The 19,043-nt window shown below is 42.5% G+C and overlaps 1 protein-coding gene across 1 annotated transcript; it reads right to left on the reverse strand.

The window, feature by feature from the left end:
• Window positions 1–4,773: 4,773 nt before the first annotated feature.
• tnfaip3 (tumor necrosis factor, alpha-induced protein 3) lies at window positions 4,774–18,975 on the reverse strand. Its single transcript, XM_072499661.1, has 9 exons — window positions 18,704–18,975; window positions 18,183–18,501; window positions 13,319–13,509; window positions 12,940–13,087; window positions 11,757–11,927; window positions 9,620–9,800; window positions 7,563–8,617; window positions 6,544–6,764; window positions 4,774–5,363 (listed from the first exon to the last, which is right to left on the reverse strand). The coding sequence occupies exons 2-9, from the start codon at window positions 18,487–18,489 to the stop codon at window positions 5,091–5,093; spliced, it is 2,547 nt and encodes an 848-aa protein (XP_072355762.1). The 5' UTR covers window positions 18,490–18,501; window positions 18,704–18,975; the 3' UTR covers window positions 4,774–5,090.
• Window positions 18,976–19,043: the final 68 nt, after the last annotated feature.

Below are 19,043 nucleotides of genomic sequence, written 5' to 3' on the forward strand. Positions count from 1 at the left end.
GATGTGCTGCCTGGGGAATCACATAAAACAGGAAGTAGACCATGAAAGAGAAGGAAGGTAGATGACACTTATGTTGGCATGAGTGTAGTGTAGAGCAAGGGGGAAGGGCACACATATTGTAAATACTCACCATTAAACAACCTCTGTCTCTCGCGTGTGAAGGATGAGCTGGGGCTGAGTGTTGTGTGGCAGCTACAGGGGAGGGTGGGGGCTGCAGAGTGCCCTTGACACATGTACATCCTGCATGGTGACACCCTCACAGAGAGGTGGCAGGGCATGGGAACAGCAGTGTGATACCACCTTGTATTATAGAACTCCAGGAAGTGAGCCCTAACCATTCACCATCTCCCGCAACCACCCTCCCCATCATATTTGGGTCCGTGAGAAGGATTTGCCAGCACATATGCAGGGATTATCCACCCGGACATTGGTATGTTATCTAAAAGGCAGGATTCAGACTTTGTTGGACATTGAGGAGCAGCAGAGTTCATCTCACAGTGGGCTGTCCTCATCCTCCTCCGTCCCGTGGACAAACCCACTGATACTGCCAAACCAGGTGCAACACCCCATGGTAACGCTGGTAGGACCCTCGGAGGAGGGAGAGACCAAGAATGTTAGCAAGATTAGGATGCCCTTGACTATCTACTGCCACCAGGTTACATGGTCACCCTGAGTTGTACTGCTGCGCCACCCTCAACATGTTCCACACCCCTCCCCAAGCCCCTTGGAGATGATGTAGTCTGCAATGCATCCCTGTCCCCATCAATGACTTGCACCTGGCCTGTGATGTGGGTGGTGAGCCTCTATCCTCACCACCCATCCCTCGCAACAGGGGTACCTGTGGCTGCTGCAACCAGTGTTAGCAATAGACCTGTGGCCCCTGTCCTGTTTCTCCTCACTGGGTGAGCCTTATGTTATCCTGCAACTGGTTGTGTGGTGGAGACGTCCATAATGGGCAGTCATTCATCTCCATGCTAAGAGCCTGGTGTGCTGGCAGGTCTTACAGATGAGGGTAAGTGAGGGATGTGTGCATTTGCTGTGACCTTAGATTCATACAGTACATAAGAGGCTCTTTGGCCCATCAAGCCTGCACCGACAAAAACTACTCTACACTACACTAACCCCACTGCCTAGCAGCATGGTAATATAGTAGTTAGCACAATGGCTTCATAGTGCCAGGGTCTCAGGTTCGATTCCTGGCTTGGGTCACTGTCTGTGTGGAGTCTGCACGTTCCCCGTGTCTGTGTGGGTTTCCTCCGAGTGCTTCGGTTTCCTCCTACAAGTCCTGAAAGACGTGCTATTAGGTAATTTAGACATTCTGAATTCTCCCTCAGTGTACCTGAACAGGTGCCAGAATGTGGCGACTAGGGGCTTTTCATAGTAACTTCATTGCAGCGTTAATGTAAGCCTACTTGTGACAGTAAAGATCAGTATTAGTCATTGGCCCATAGCCAAGTACTTTTTAAAGATTGTGAGGTTTCTTGCCTCAACTACCCTCCCAGGCAGTGCATTCCAGATTCCCACCACCTTCTGGGTGAAAATGAAAATGTTTTTACTCAAATCCCCTCTAAACCTCCAGCCTTTCACCATAAAATTATGCCTTAAGCTGCAGTGTTATGTGGAGCCTGGGTTTTATATACACGTTGTGACAGGGAGCTAGTCAGGTTTCCTAGCCGGGGGCAGGACGGATGGGATCAGGAGTGCGGTGAAGAGGTAGGGCTTTGGGGACACCTCGTGATCCTCAGGGGTGGGATAGCTGATAGTGTCACTGATGAGGCGTTTACTCCGAGAGAGGCTATGTGCCAGGGAGGGTTCCAGCAGCCATGATGCATATATCCTTTGTGGTGAGCTCTGCTAATCCTCCGCTTCCTCTGTTGTTGGCTGCGCTTCTGAGGAGTGCCAACACCTGGTAGGCCGGCAGTAGAACATCGTCACCCCCATCCCCTTGATGATACTACTGGGATATGAGGGTTTCCAGATGGGCGGACCGGGTGGGTTTCCACATCACCAAAAGTCATTAAGAACATTTGCAGGATACTGTCAGTAGTCAGCAGTCTCAACAGCCAGGAGCCTGTAAGTTGCAGCCAGGGGGTGTGTTTAAATGAATTTATGCAGCAATGGGGGTCTCAAGCCAGGCCACCCCGAGTCCACGCAATTGCGACTAAGTCATTCTCCGCTGCTCCCTGAGGTCCAGGAATACACCCTCCAGCAAGCCTCAAAAGTTTGCTTCCGTAATAATAATCTTTATTGTCATAAGTAGGCTTACATTTACACTGCAATGAAGTTACTGTGAAAAGCCCCTAGTCGCCACATTCTGGCACCTGTTCGGGTACACTGAGGGAGAATTCAGAATATCCAATTCACCTCACAGCACGTCTTTCGGGACTTGTTGGGAGGAAACCGGAGCACCCGGAGGAAACCCACGCAGACACAGGGAGAACGTGCAGACTCTACACAGACAGTGACCTAAGCTGGGAATCGAACCTGGGACCCTGGAGCTGTGAAGCAACAGTGCTACCCACTGTGCTAACGTGCAGCCCCCGTGCATCCTTGCTCCCCCTCAATTGACCAGCAGGACTAGCACCGATTCACGCCCAGGTGCTTCCTGGCCGAGGGCTGGGGCCTCACGGCAGGTGGAGCTGGTGAATTGGGCTTCCAGGCCATTATTCGGAGGCAAATGGGTGAAGATGACCGATTTGCATCCTCCTGCCAGCTCGGGGCATGTAGCTCTCTGCCACCACTGCAGGGGACCGGGATTGGTGGCTAGCATCAATCCCCTTTATTGGCCAACGCTCCATTCTCCGCCGGACCAGGAAATCCACTAGTCAGGCAATGGAAAATCTAGCCTCAGATATTGGAGTAAAAATTCACAGATCTTTCCTACTACCAACATTAAAGTAACTGATCTTTAGTTCCTTGGACTATCTCCCTTTTTAAAAACATGAATAAACATTAGCTGGCTGACAGTTCAAAGTGTGAAATGCAGTTTGACGAACGTTGTTGGGCGGTGCTCTATGTATCACTCATGCCAAACAATACCCATCTAAATGTGAATGTTAAGGTAAAGTATGCTGGAAATGGAAAATAATACTTTTCCACTTTTTATGATATACAACTACTAACAAACACAAAATATTACGACATGGAAACAGGTTGTGTGACCCAACCGGTCGGCCTGTCGGTGTTATCATCCGCCAACATCAGTGTCAGGCATTATCAGGGCGTGCACCTCAAGTTAAATGTGAAAAACGTACAATACTCCACCCGACAATGTGCCTTAGCCTCTCTTTGGAACAGCAGCCTAACTGAGCCAAAGTTTATTTGGGCCATTTCCCAGGACAGCCTTCTTTTTCCCTTTCTCGTCAAGGTTGTCACTGAATTGTGGGGGCTCTTTGTGCTGTGCACTACCATCTACTTGGAACTGGGTTGAGATTGTCCAAGTGCATTTTGTGTCGGATCTTTATAGCTAAAGGAGCAAGAAGTTGTGTTCCAAGCTGGGCCAAAGGGCCTGTTTCCATATCTATGACTCTATCAGTCTCACCTGGATTCAAGCCTCGATCCCAAAATGATATGTTTTAAGTCAATTTGAGCAAACATCAGCATGTAGCAGTGATGAAACTGGTGTGTCAACAACTACACTAATGGGACAGCTCCTGCTCCCTGTCAACAACTACACTAATGGGACAGCTCCTGCTCTCTGTACTGGTAAAGTAGGGAACAACAACAAATTGGAATTGGAGAGTCATCACCCTCTGGGGCCAATTATAACAAAGGTCTTTGAGCAAACTGATCCTTGGGCTGGTAAGACCATGAATCAGGGGAGGGCACTTTAAAATGGCATAGGTCAGCCATGCCTGAATTTTTTTAATGATTTGTTGTGATTCAAATTGATTAAAATAAATTTCAGTGCAACTGAAGTGACATTTTCCAAAAGGAGCATTTTCTGCCACCCATTAGATTTAAATATTAAAAGCGTGACCTGAGTGTAACATTGAAGTTTGGCACAAAAATAGTAAAGCAATGGGAATGTAATATAAAGGCTCACTCACCAGAAAAATTCTACTCATACCCGTTGCAGTTTTCCCCCAAAAAAACATATTTATGCCAATTTCTCGAACAGAACATTAAAAAGTAAAATTTCAGAAGTACAGGTATATCGAATAGTTAATTCAAAGCTTTGAATAAGTTAAATTTCCAATATTTCCTTTTCTTGCAGAAACAGGATTAAAAATGATCCTCGAGTATTCAAAGAACAAGCAAACTACATAGAAATGTTTCCTATTCTACACACAGAGCCGTATGTTTTTGTGTCCTAATTTAAGCCACGATATTCGGACAGGACAAACAAGTTGTTCCTCTTGTACAAATTCACAAAATGGCTCTTTCAAAATTAAGCCACACGATTCCATCATTACAGTAAACATACTTGTATTGACTCTGTACAGAAATTCTGCAGGAGTCTCCGTCAGCGGGATCCTCGGCTTCACCGGCAACGCACCCATGCCCGTGGGTTTCCCGACGGCGTGGGGTGGTCACAATCGGAAGGTCCATTGGCCGGCTGCGGGAATGGAGAATCCCACTGCCGGGGAGGGCGCGCCGTGCAGGAAAATGGGGCTGGCGGGACGGAGAATCCCACCCAATGATTGTGAAGAGTGATTGATACAACTTGAGTGTTATGACCGTTTGGGATCTGTAGTAACATCTCTTCATAGCCTTGTCCGAGAATATATACAGCATTGAAACTATACAATAAGTTTGCTTATGCTTTGTGTGTTTTGTAAATAATTTATTTGAGGGTTATTTTCCCCTTGGCACAATTATTAGAGTTATAATAAAGACATGGATTATATTTACTATAAAGTACAGAGAAATTAAGGCTAGTTTTATGGTTTTCTCAAACAGTCCCCGACATTCGAAAAACAAATTATGAATATAATAAATATGTCAATTTACAAATCAAACATTTATAGAAAATCTTTACAAAGCCTTATGTTCTGCATCGGAAGCCTACCCTTTTTAGAATGGCACCGAAAACAGTTCATCCTCTTGCAGAAACTAAAATCCTTTGCCTCCGCTATTTGCACTGGACTTCATTTTCTTCCATAAGTGGAAATAAAAACATAGCATTCATTGCAGTACCCATTGCATTTATTATTCCCAAAATGGTCACAGCCTGTGGTGTGGCAACGCTGCTTTGGTGGGTTATTTGAGGCTGGATCCCGGGCGCTGCCAGGATTGCTTTGTCGACACTGTAGGCAAAGTTCGTTGTCATTGGATGTTACATTGTTACAATAGTTCCTTGCACATTTCATCCTCTGAGCTTTCAACTCAATGCCGTCAGAAGGTCGACGTTGCGATGCAGTCTGGAAGATACAATCAAGGAAAAAAATAATTTCATAGAATCATAGAATTTACAGAGCAGAAGGAGGCCATTCGGCCCATCGAGTCTGCACCGGCCCTTGGAAAGAGCACCCTACTTAAGCCCACACCTCCACCCTATCCCCGTAGTAACTCTGCCTACCCTTTTTGGACACTAAGGGGCAATTTAGCATGGCCAATCCACCTAACCTGCACATTTTTGGACTGTGGGAGGAAACCAGAGCACCCGGAGGAAACCCACACAACACAGGGACAGTGTGCAGACTCCGCACAGCCAATGACCCAAGCTGGGAATTCCACTTTGATTTCTGCGGCAAATACACAAAAAGCAAATATTACTCCTTTTGTATATTTTCTCCCTGTCCCTCAACTGGTTTCACCCCCACATGGAAATTCCTGAGCCAAGGACGGCAAGTAGAATCAGCCTACTCCAATTAGTGATATAGGAGTGCACGTCTTCCATTGATTGTACAGAGAGATTCATTTTTTTCTTTCTAAACAGAAATTACTTTTGCACTTAAGTCAAAGAGGACATAGTTTAAATGCTGCACGTTGTGGCAATGGCTCAATAATGTGCCTTCCACATCCTTTCATTCCAGGAAAATCAAAGAACGGTTTTGCTTCGGACCAGCAGTTTAGAACGGAAAAGGGAAACTGTGAAATTTTATAAGTATGGAATTTAATAACACACACAATCACGTGGCAATTCACTTCATTCTTCTGACCCTCATTCCAGTTACAAAGTGAATTTCTCAAGTCTTTCATACACATTTCTTAGAACTTTTTGTATAACTTGTGTAAAAGAAAATGTCTAGTATTATTTTCTCTTCACTGTTGTCAAATTCGTAGGCAAAAACAAATTCTAGGTTGGGAAGTGGACCAGAGATTAATTAAGGAGCACACAAATAACCAATGCAGCGAATTGTAAATTCAGCTCTACTATCGATGGGCCAGAAAACCAAAGCAACATTGGGATAGACCTAGGAGCAGATTGTCTGCTTGTCTACTCGTTTGGCTCCGAGGTATTTTGTTGGGAGACTTGATCAGGGACAGAGGAAAAAGTATACAAAAAAGTGCAATCCTGTGATATCGGGAGAGCATATTTGTGATTAAAAGTATAATTTAAAATTCTATATCTAATTGTACACATCACAAGCTACTTACAGTGCTGGAATTCCCTCGAGATGTTGCTTCGTTGTATCTTTGATATTGTGTATCTATAAAACATTTTTGGCAATATCCTTCGAAATGACTGTTTCCAAATGTGTTGCAGTCTTGACCTCGACAACTAGCCTGGTTCTGGAATCTGGGATCAGTTGAAGATGGTCGGTGAGAAGGCTGTACATTCCTTTGTGGTTTGTTTTGATTCACGGCAGATGTCTCACCTTTCGGAGACAAGAAAAAAAAGATGCAACATTGTTTTGATTACCTTTGTTAAAAAAGCCACAAACAATGCAGTATTCCGCAACGGATATTCATGGAAAAAAGTTAACGTATATCTGTTCTGAACAAATGCAACCCCTAATCTCGCCTGGTACTCGTATTACTGTTTATATGTAGTTTTTGGGAGATGTTACGGCAGATAATTTTGTAGGATACCCTAGCAGACCTACATTCTTCACTGGATAATAGAGGGTCACATATAAACAAATATAATACACAATGAATGAATCCCAAGATCTTTCCTTTTACGTTGAAATACATTTTTTGACCAAAATCCGATCAAGTGCCTTTAGGATCTCTGACATTTATTTCTACTTAGACCCGATAAAATCACATTCACAATGTGGTATCAAAGTGAGGGATTTTAGTGTGTTTTTTTGGGGAGTTTGCTTTGAAGATAGTTGAATGAACTGAACAGTTCAAATTGAAATCAAAGTTTAGGCTATGAAATTTGGAAATAGCACTGGAATGGTAAAAAGGCACAGCAGTAATTAGGCATTCTATCTGGGCCCAACTCTTCCAGGCAGCCATAATGAATATACTTTAAAAAATTTGCTTTAAAAATGCCTAACTATAAAAGCTATAACTAAAATGTTGAACAAATGGACAACCCTTTCACAAGGGCTATTCCAGAATTGAATTAGTCAAGACAGCTAAATATTTTCCAGTGGTGAAAGTTATCAAATGCTCCCTTACAGAAAGCTCATGAATCATTTATTTAAACAAAGTACACAACTTACTGAGGTTTTCTCTGTACTCAATAAAGCAGATGGTGCAATAACCCTGATGCTCTTTTGTTCCAAAGTAGTGGCACCCAGAGTTCTTGCACGGTTGGAAACTTTCTTTCGGCTCCTCAGGGGTGTGGTTGACTCGGTTCTGCTGTGTGCTTTCAGAAGCCTGTGGCCCAGTGGCGGAAGGCCATACGTTAGAGATGTGGTATTGATCAACGGCTGGCAGGTGACCCATATTCCTTGTAATTTGGCTTGGGTCGGAATGTGACCTCTCGTGGCCTGAACGCAAGGAGCTAGAGTCGTCGTGGGAGGATGAAGTGATTCCTTGAAATGTCCTTAACAAGCACATATTACACAATCCGTTAACTGTTGTTCGAGTTTCTTGATGACAACTACTACATTGGATGCACTCTTGATGTAATGGGTTACCAGCAGCTTGCTTAGTCTTTGAATTCTCCCGGGAGGAACCGACTCTCTCTGAACTGGACTCTCTGTGACATGGTGCTCTCAACTCAGGAGTCCTATTATCAGTAGTGTTGCCTGGCACTACTGTTCTCATTTTGAAGCACTGCTCGCATAATCCATTGTGCTGTACATTAAAGGTAAAGGGGCATTTGGGAACCTTGCATTTCATGGCATTGGTTTCGCTAAAGAGAGAAAGACTAGGGGCTGTGGGTGGTGCCGAGCGAGGCCGAGATGATCGTTCCGGTTCTGCAGGCGTCGTCGCAGTGATAACCAACTCGGTCCGAGGAGGACAGAATCCTTTCTTTTTCTTTTGCTCCTGAGCTTTCATGTTGCATTCTGTCTTTGTGCCCTTTGCATGCTCAAAACACTCATGACAAAATGGTTTTGTCCTTACAGAACAGTAGAAAAGGCACCCAAAGGTGGCACATTTTTCTTCTATAAGTGACCCTTGGTATGCAGCAGCATTCATTTGGATCCGGTTGTAAGCAGGCCTATTGGTCTCAGCCAGAATCTCCTGCCACCTCTTGTGTTCATGATTCACCAGTTGATAGTAATCCTCCACTAAATTTAAGTCTTCTGGAAGGTTGCCTTCATCCAACCTGAAACCACCAAAATAGCACAGGTTTAAAATCTATGCCACATATACTTCATTCAAAAACACCACAAACTATTTCTGTAGAAATCAACTAGTTATGTGTTTTTAATGTGGACCAAACTGCATTGTGGACATTCTGTGAACCAACAGCGGTATTCCGAGCATTATATTCCATTAACTTAAGAAAAGCTGCGGAATTTCCTCCAAGAATTAGAAAAGCAATACATTATTTAGCAAACTAGTGATGGAAAAAGCTCCAGCATTCAACTGACGTTTGCTCTACAACCTCTGAACAAGGTGCACAGACTTCTTCAATTTGCAATGCACATCACCAAGAGCCTGAGGCACAACGTTTAAAGTCAGAAATTAGATACAAAAGTTTGCAAGAGGAATCTTGCATCAGAAATGACTGGGCATTTCTTCCCATTTCTGGAGTCAGTTTTAATTCTTAAGATGGAAGTAACGTCACAACACTGATAAAAGAAGTCATATAACTAGATTCCACAGCAGCCATTTTAGACTGTCTTGATGTTTCACTTTTGTTTTTGTCTGACTGAAAGTGTTGAAAGTAATGACACAACCAACTGCCATTTTAACAAATGTGCAATTTGGCTTCACTACAAAGCAGTCACAAGCAAAAATAAACTACTGGTAGGGTCAATTATTAGGGTGCATAGGTTTAAGGTGCGAGGGGCAAGGTTTAGAGGAGATGTGCGAGGCAAGTTTTTTTTTTTTTTTTTTACACAGAGGGTAGTGGGTGCCTGGAACTCGCTGCCAGAGGAGGTGGTGGAAGCAGGGACGATAGTGACATTTAAGGGGCATCTTGACAAATACATGAATAGGATGGGAATAGAGGGATACGGACTCAGGAACTGTAGAAAATTTTAGTTTAGACGGGCAGCATGGTTGGCACAGGCTTGGAGGGCCAAAGGGCCTGTTCCTGTGCTGTACTTTTCTTTGTTCTTTTGAAGCAAGGTGCGATTAACCAATAGGGCAACTATTTTACCTAGCAGCTTTAATTAAGTGGGTGGTACCAAACTCCAGACCCTGGACTGGAATTTCAACCAGATTAAAGTAGTCTTCCAACAGCCTGGCTTTATTTTCCTCCTCTTTTGGTATTAAAAAATGCACAGTGTAGTCTTCAAATTGTCTTCTTCCATCATGGACCAATGGAACGGCACGGATTTCTGTTTGAAACATAAAGTTTACATCAAACATTATGTTTTTAGCACTTTCCTGTGGAACAAAACTTTGAGGAGATGTGTGGATACAACAGGTCAGCATTATACACCCTGTTCAAGCAACAAATGTGTAATGGATTACCCAACGCAGGGTGGGTCAATGAAGTATCACATGCTTACTCTTCATGGTCGAGGTGGAAGTTCTGTTTCTAACAAAAACAAGCAGGAAATGGCAAAACTCTGAGTCAGAATCTCAACCACTATGTCACCTTTTTCTGTCTTTGATTGTGACATTCTGTACATTACAGGTTTTAAAATGAAGGCATCAGTTGATAGAAAGCAGAGCCCTGAAAGTTCTCAGTCTCCTGGGTCCATCTAATTTTGTGTTTGTGTTTGATTTGGTTACGCCAAAACCTTTATTCCCTTTTTCAACCAGGGAAGTTCTAGCCACTATTTTGTATTTTCCCTCATTTGTATAACTGTACTGCTGGGCTCAAGTGGGTACTTGGAAAAACCTGGCATCGGCATTGCTGCATTACATCAGTGAAAATTTACCATTTTAAATGGCCAGTTTGGGCAATACAATTGATCTTGTGTGTATTTCAGGCGAAACAAGGAAGTAGGCACATTAAACATTTTATTTTAAAATTTCTGCATAATTGTTGAACTAATAAAGAAGAAGTCTGGACAAAAACTCCAGAGGCCATGCTCACAATTTTAAAAATATAGCTGCCTATTGTCCTCTTGCATCCATGCCTCACAGTCACCCTCCACAAATGTTATCCTTTTTCTTCTATCCCCATAATTATAAACACTCAAAACTCTCTGCTCTGCAGGAGAAACCTGCAAGGAAACATCATTGGGAAGAGGCCAAGACCCAACCAGTGTGGGGTGTTACACACTTTACGTTTGGGCATTATCCTTTACTTCCTTCAGGTTAAGTGGAACTGAAGGTGAGTAAAATGCAGTGCAGGTGAATGGATTTCCAAGAAGTTGGCAATCACCTCTCAAGCATAGAAAGCACTCCGAGGAGAGCTGTGAGCAACAGCCTCCCATTTGGCCATGGCCGCAGCTCTTCATTAACTGATCACAGGTTTCCCTGCCTGTTAGTTTCACTGAAGAGGTTCTTCCAGTGTACTCGCCTCACTGACCCCACTGAGTTTCCCACAGCTCGGGAAATAGTTCTGTTACATTCGGAGTAATGTGTTAAAATGGAACTTTAATTGTTATTTGAATATTTAAATGCCATGGACGACAGGTGCACTGGGAGAGCAGGGGTGGGGAGTTAGGTGGTTTCTCACTTATCTAAAAACTCACCCAGGTGAAAGTTGGAAGCAGAACTCCAAGTAGAATTGCAGGGCAGAGATACAATTAGGTTATTCACGAAGGCCCCGCCTTCTCAACCTTGCCTCTTGCCTGAGGTGTGGTGATCCTCAGGTTAAATCACCACCAGTCAGCACTCCCCCTCAAAGGGGAAAGCAGACATCTGGGTCTATGGCGACTTTAAAAAAAAAAGGTGGATTGGGCATGCCAAATTGCCCCTCAGTGTTCACAAATGTTCAGTTAGGTGATTGGCCATGATCAATGCGTGGGGTTATGGGGATAGAGCGGAAGTGTGCACAGTTAGAGTGCTCTTTCGGAGGTTAGATTCAGACTTGATGGGCCAAATGGCCTCGTTCCACACTGCAATGATTTGAAGATATCAGTATTTGGGTGGAGGGCATAAAAGGTGGTGTGAAAAATTAAAGTGCAGCTACAGCAACAAAAGATTAAAGGTCACATGATAAGCTGAAGGACTGCTGCATGCTTCCAATATTTTCTGTTTTTGTTTAATTTTCTAACAATTCTATATTTTTCTTTTCATTTCTGCAGGTGGATACTAATAACATTGCATGAACCAGACAATTTTGAATGTGGTGTTAACTCACATTGATTTAAGAGAAAAAGAAAATCAGTAGATACCTGGACTCCTGTCATCAATGGTAACAAGTGGTGAAAAATGCTGTGTGTCATATCCGAGCACTATGGGATATTTGTAGCATTCTTGTGCTGGCCAATGCAGCGGCAGGTAAATTCCTCCAAAATGCAAGGGAGCCAAACTGGTGTTTGTGCCGAAGCTTCTCAGCACTCTGTCTGTTGAAAGGAATGATTGTTTATTAAAGACAACTTTGCAAGAGATGAGGTTCACTCTGTAGAAACGATTTAAGAAATTGCGTGTTCTGGAAGTATAAGACTTTAAGCAAAATCTCAAAGGGGTGATTAACATAACCTTCGCTTACTGCTGAATCCCTGTTGGTGCAGATACAACTTAAATTGCATTTTTGTGAACACCAAGATCATCAAATTTCTGACCTTTCAATTCTGTTGCACTCTACGTATGAATGGATCATGTTGGAATGAACTTGGTGACATCACAGCATGAATCAACCCTGAAGAGAAGCCAGGGTCACAACCACAATTTTGTTATTCCTCCACCTTTAATTTTTCTTTGAATGGAGGCCAATGTTACAGCTTTGATCCTTCCATTTATGTCTAATGTGTAGAGGATGTACCTAACACAACTACCTAAAGTCCAACAACTGACAGTTTGCTTTAAACTGCAACAGAAACTTAGATCAATATCCTGAATCATCATTGGGGAATGACTTTAGATCTAATCCCAATGTAAACAATAAGTATTGTCCCATTATTGAACATCTGGAAGTTTTTGCACATGATATCTTTCAGAGGTTTCTATTGATTCTGATCAAAAATGGAGATATCACGGGCGGCACAGTGGTGCAGTGGTTAGCACTGCTGCATCACGGTGCCGAAGACCCGGATCACTGTCCGTGTGAAGTTTGCACATTCTCCCCTTGTCTTACCTCTACAACCCAAAAGGTGTGCAGGGTGGGTGGATTAGCCATGTTAAATTGGCCCTTAATTGGGGAAAAAAGAATTGGCTTCAAAAACATGGAGAAATGCGCACTCTAAATACAATCAGCCACACAAGTCTCTACCCAGTTGTGTTGCCCTTCTATAAAAAGAACATTTGCACCCGATGAAGGTTTAGCTTATTTTCAAATTTCACACGCAAATCCAACATCCAGCAATTTATTCTCATCAATACTTTGTGCAGTAGTTTTTATTTTTGTCAAACACTCACCAGCAATAACAATTATTGGTCTTTTAAGGATATTGGCAAGAACAAAGATATGGATCTCCTCTAGTGAGTCGAAAGGTAGCCCTGGCTGGCCAAACTGTGAACCTACTGATGCCATTTCCAGCACCTTCTCCCATTCGTCATCCCAGTTCTGTAGAAAAAATGAGTTGGTAGAAATAGGAAAAATATATCATGGAGCAAAATCATTGAAATGGTTGATGTCCCAAAACTTCAATTGTATTCTGATATTAACACCAAACGTTAACTTATTCAGTATTTGGTATAACTAAACCAATTATTTTTTCCAAAAGCATTACTTTGATCCAATTGATCCAAATCAGCATCATGTTAGATGGTTTTGAAGCAAATATTGAAAATTCACCTTGGTGTCATAACGGAGGCCCGTGGCTTCAAATCCTTGTGATCGGACACATTCGACCTGCCACCGTAGTTTGAAGTTTCTTGTATCGGTTTCTTTCAGGGCGTCCCATAGTGTTTTGCGAAGGATAAGATCGATATCCTGAACTCCCCACATAAACTGGGATGTTGCATGCAGAAGGCAGTTTCCATCACCTGAGACAGAAACAAATAAGGGGAGAACTCAAATTAACCCAAAGTTTTATATGCAAAGATGTATATTATAAACAAATGTTTGTAATCATTAAGTGAAAAAAACAAATCACATCTGGTCTTCAAATTAATAAGTTACCCAATCTTAATTAGGAAAATGTTACACAGGCAAAACGTGTTTAACGTCAGACAGTCTGTGCAAAAATAGTTGGCTGTTCTTTATTTTGTGGACCAGCCCAAAGAACTGTTATTTCATTAATGTTATTTATTGCTGTAATAATCAGAAAAGTCAGCAGTGTATAAATTGCCAAAATCCATCTGAAGGCACAAAACTTAATCACAGAATAAAAATATCACTCAAAATGGAACTGTTTCCAGGAACTTTCTCACTAACATCTCTGACACACTATTAACCCAGTTAAGCCTACAGTACCTGGAAGTTGCAGACCATTCTTTCTGGTGGAGGAAGGGAAGGTGGCAAATCCATCTTTGGGAAAATAAAGCAACAGGGATTGCCCTGCATATACTACTGTCCTTTGTGCTGTTTAAAAATTGGAGCCATACATCAAACTGCGTATTCATTCCAGCGCCAAGCAAAAGCCCACGGATTTTGAGCAGGATGGCAGGAATGTTAACTCACTTTAAAACTGGTGTTGGAATGATTGAGGGTAGATTTCAAATAGTATAAATCAAATTAAGGCACAGAGCCATTCTAATGACACGCACAAAGTTATAACAGCTAACCTAAATGATTACCCACTTTTTTTGGATGCCTGGCATTGTATCCTTGTTAAATTATCAGTTGCTCTCAAAAGGTAACTCTTGGGCAACTCGTGTGGGGAAACAGAAATACAGTGGTTTGAGTAATGTGCCTTGCTGAAATCGGCAACTGCCCAATAATGCCAACAGAGTCCAGGTTCGTTTTGAGGACGGGCTTCACTAGCCTTTTATTGATGGGCTATGGGCAGAAACCGAGCATCCAATCTCTGGCCACTGTAAAAATCAGGCTGCCCAGCCCACCACCAGGTTCAGAAAGAGAATATAAGGGGTTGTGATAGAAATTGGGTTTAGCTCAGTTGGCTGGACAGCTGATTTGTGATACAGAGCAAGGCCAACAGTGCGGGTTCAATTCCCATACTAGCTGAGGTTATTAATGAAGGTCCTGTTTTCTCAAACTTGCTCCTCGCTTGAGGTGTGGTGATCCTCAGGTTAAATCACCACCAGTCAGCTCTCCCACTCAAAGGGGAAAGCAGCCTATAATCATCTGGGACTATGGTGATTTTACTTACTTTACAACATTAAGTGTGCCATATAAATGCAAGTTGCTGTTACTAGTGTCATCTTGAACTAGAGAAAACCTTGCCACCTCCCCAAGTACTTTATTGGCATTCCTAAAGATCAACAAAATCAATACCAAGGCAAAAGGAAGAGACCGACTAGGCTCCGTGTGATGAAAAGCTCACTTGTTGAGCCCTCAAAAGTCTTGTAGATATTGAAGAGGTTAAGTCAAGAGTATGGTGGAATGCTCACCACCTACCTAATGGGGATAGTGACAACATTCAATAGGTTTTATATTATCCAGCATGAAGCGTGAATGATGTCCATGCCACTGGACTCAATGTCCACCAACATACTGTGGCTACAGGCTACAATGTAGTAACTACCAGTTACTTCAGCAGCATCTGCCTCCCATATAACCAGTACCATCTGATACAAGAGTGGTAGAAACACTTCTGAGTCACATACCATCCTAAACAGCATATACATAGCCACTCTTTCACCATCAACAAATCAGAAATGTCTCCCAACACCACTAAGGGGGCATCATCACTCGAACTGTGCCATTCAAGAAGCCCATTAGGGTATCTGAGGGACAATAAATGTTGCCCTTTCCCACGTCACCTCAACACAAGAAAAATACATTTCTAAAACGGAGATTAAGATCAGCCTGATCGGTGTTATACTGTCTGACTCTGATGATTGGTGCAAAATACAGAACAATTCCTTTCTCCACCACAGGTACTGCCCAGTTTAATGAGAATCAAATTAGGGAACACCCACCTTAATAAGCCATTATTCTGATGAGGAAATCATTGGTCAAGTATGGTGTACACCCAGCAGAGAATCTGACATTCTCTAGCTACCTATGAAATTATAATACTGACATTTTTCACATTCACACATTAAGGATGCTATAAGAGCAATCAACAGGATCCTGTAGCTTCACATCATGCTACCATGTTGGACAGTACCTCCAATAATCTTAGCAATAGTTAGTTGGTTGATAAGACAATCTTTCCCATGTCAGAACATCCAACTTTTCTTTCGCCAAATCACAGTCAATAATCTCCCAAAGCATAATCCCTTTTAAAATCAGGTGATGCACTATTATAGGGACAGCATGTATCATTAGAGCCTCTTTTCCTCTAATACAACAATGCTGGATTTGGACTGTGTAGTGTGAAACTACTGCACAGTGACATGACCCGAATGTGGGAAAGCATTCGGAATCATTGGTTTTCCGAACGGATTTTTGCTGACACATTTATAGAGGTCTAAAGCTAGTATCCCACTTCCAAATTTCAATATGAGAGTTACAAACCTGACATTCATGAAATTATTGATCCTCTGACAGAGAGATTCTTGTTATTGTTTTACCACAAGACCGAAAACACCAAAGTACATTAAAATTTGTATTCTTAATAATAAAACGTTTACATCGCCACACATTGATTTTTAGAAGGTTGTCCTCAGAAGAAACATTATGGCAGCCAAATATCACCTGGTGCTCGATCAAGTAACACGTGGACCAATTCACAATAAAAATTTCTAGCTCAGATCTGCATTTAGCATTCATGCAAAACCTGTACCTATTTCAACAATAATTGTGTATCAGAAAACTAGTTCCCTGGTTGATTCATTTGTAATTTTTTGTGGGACAGAGCTGAAAAAGGTATGGGGAGGGGGGAGAAAGAGAAAGGAAACATAAAACTGAAGCAAGTGTTATAAACAGATCTAACCTAGTTAGATATGGAAACTAGCTTAAAAGGCACTAAAATGAATCACCAGGGAATGCACAGAGTTCAACGTTCAGACTTCCTTTTTAAGAATGGGCCATGTAAAATTCCCTGTATAATCTATGGAATTTCCATACGAGTAGCAGTTTGACTAATACTGCATGCAGTCGCCATTACTCTTTTGTAATGTGTAGCTGTCTGAGCCCTATTTCATGAAGTGGAATTTCCAAGTGGGTGTGGTTGGGGAGTTTGGGTACTTGGAATGTTTATGCATTACACAAGTAAAATTTGATTCAACCAATAGCTGTTGGGACTTTCAGGGGAAGTTTTAATTTTAACAGACTCCTACACCCTTCCCCATTTGTTATATTTTCACATCCCCAGACACGTCAGCACTGAATCACCGAAAACACCCAAATTTCTGAATGTAGTATGTGCATACTCTGCTAGCAAAGAACTCATGGAAAGAAATGAACATCAATTCAAAAAATAACTTTTGGCCTCGACATTGAAAATTTGCGGCAACAAATGATCACAAAGGATACTTTGGTAGCAATGTTGAAACTGTCTGAATGAGCACTTGGCAGCATTCGCCACTCGGCTTCTTAAACTGAAAATGAAACTTTGCATGAGAGCTCTAGACGGTTACAGAAATAATTTCGAATTTCTTTCAGAAATAGAATTGTTCATTGCCATCATGTAGAACTGAATGTCCTATTATCAGTCCACATTAGGAACAATATATTTGTTAAGATTCAGCTGCTGTGATGATGTTTAATATCAAGTTGTAAAATGGGCATTGGACAATTTAATATCTGAGGAACTGTTTAAATTTTCAATCCTTTTTGGTGGAATGTACAACCATGTAATGGCCAACACCCTTTGAAACACCTTTTCAAACAACCCTAAACATGTTACAGGCAGCAATTTAACTCTGAGCAGAGTTCCTATTGGGAGTTTAAAAAAAACACAATCAACGAAAAAGCAACAAAATTGAAAATGATATACTAATGTTGATTTCATTAAAGAATCAAACCCAAATACAATGGAAGATCACTGTATTGGTATGAACTGAATTTGCAATAGTTGTTCCCTGCAGCACTCTCCCTGTTCATTTGTTTGAAAATCAAAATATTACTTACACCAGAAAATATAGCCACTTTGGAAATATGAAATATTCGATTTTGAATGAAAAAACATATCAATTATTTGTCTCTTGTACAGCTAACTCCACTATGGTGAAAATAGCTGCTACAATGTCACGCATATGAGATCCGTAAAATAAATAGAATCAACGAATCCCGACTGCGTCGAAGGAGGCCATTCGGCCCATCAACTTTGCACCGATCCTCTGAAAGATCACCCCACCTAGGCCTACTCTTGTCCTATCCCCATAGGAAACTAAGGGGCAATTTAACATGGCCAATCCACCTAACCAGCACATCTTTGGACTGTGGGAGGAACCCGGAGCAAATCCACGCGGGCATGGGGAGAAGGTACAAACTCCACACAGTCACCCAAGGCCGGAATTGAACCCGAGTCACTGGCGCTGAAAGGTAGCAGTGCTAAATAAAGAAATGTTTTAAAAGTTAGATAGATTAAAGACATAACACTGTTCTTTTGAAATTGGCGAATGAGGAATTGTGCTTCAACTCTTACCGTTTGTCTTCAAAGGCACAAGCGTCTTGACCTCTCTACACCAGTTGAGGTTCCTGTTTTGCTCAAGGGCAGTCTGTTGGGCCCTGTCGAATAGAGCCTCTTGGATTTTAGTCCTGAACTGAGGGCTGAAATGACTCAGGCGGAACAGCTCCACCGTGTACTTGTGCATATTCCTGAAATAGTGAATCAAACCATTGGTGCAGGCGGGCTTGACCAGGTCATTGGAGATCCTCTCCCGGAGTCTCACCGCCTTCGTCAAGTTACTGGCGAAGAGAAACTGAGGCAACAAACCGCCTTCAGCTGCCATCTTCAGTACACCCTGCAGCGGATGGAGAACGGCAGAGAGTTAGCACGGCGGCTATTAGTTACACAGACAGAGACACAAGCCGGATCCTGTCAAAGCAAACGGGCCACCCACAACATTCAGACATTAAAACAAAATAATATTCAGATTAAATAGCACAAACCCGAAACAGAGCAGAATAAAACATTTGCAAATCAGAAATAATTGAGGTTTTTACCGGTGAGGTTGGGTTTCAGCCTCTTGCTGAATAGTGAACTTGTTGAATTATGTCCGGACCCCCTGCTTTGATCGGGTTTAACTGCAAGGTTGCTCCGGACTTCACTCGCATGACACTGAGCTCGGTTCGCAGACGCTCTTCGCCACTTTGGCGAAAGTCAGAAGATAGAAACAAGTCGAGGAGGGAAAACACGCCGGGACTTTCCAGTGGGGATTTCCAGTCAGAGTCTGGCCTGTGCCGACAGAGGGAGTAGAGGAGCCCGGCTCAGCTGCTCTGAGTCACTCACTGCTGTGTAAATAACCTGTCACCCCTTCCTCTCCCAGTCCCTCCCTAACGTCCT

Source organism: Scyliorhinus torazame, chromosome 4, assembly GCF_047496885.1.
Source record: "Scyliorhinus torazame isolate Kashiwa2021f chromosome 4, sScyTor2.1, whole genome shotgun sequence".
NCBI lineage: Eukaryota > Metazoa > Chordata > Chondrichthyes > Carcharhiniformes > Scyliorhinidae > Scyliorhinus > Scyliorhinus torazame.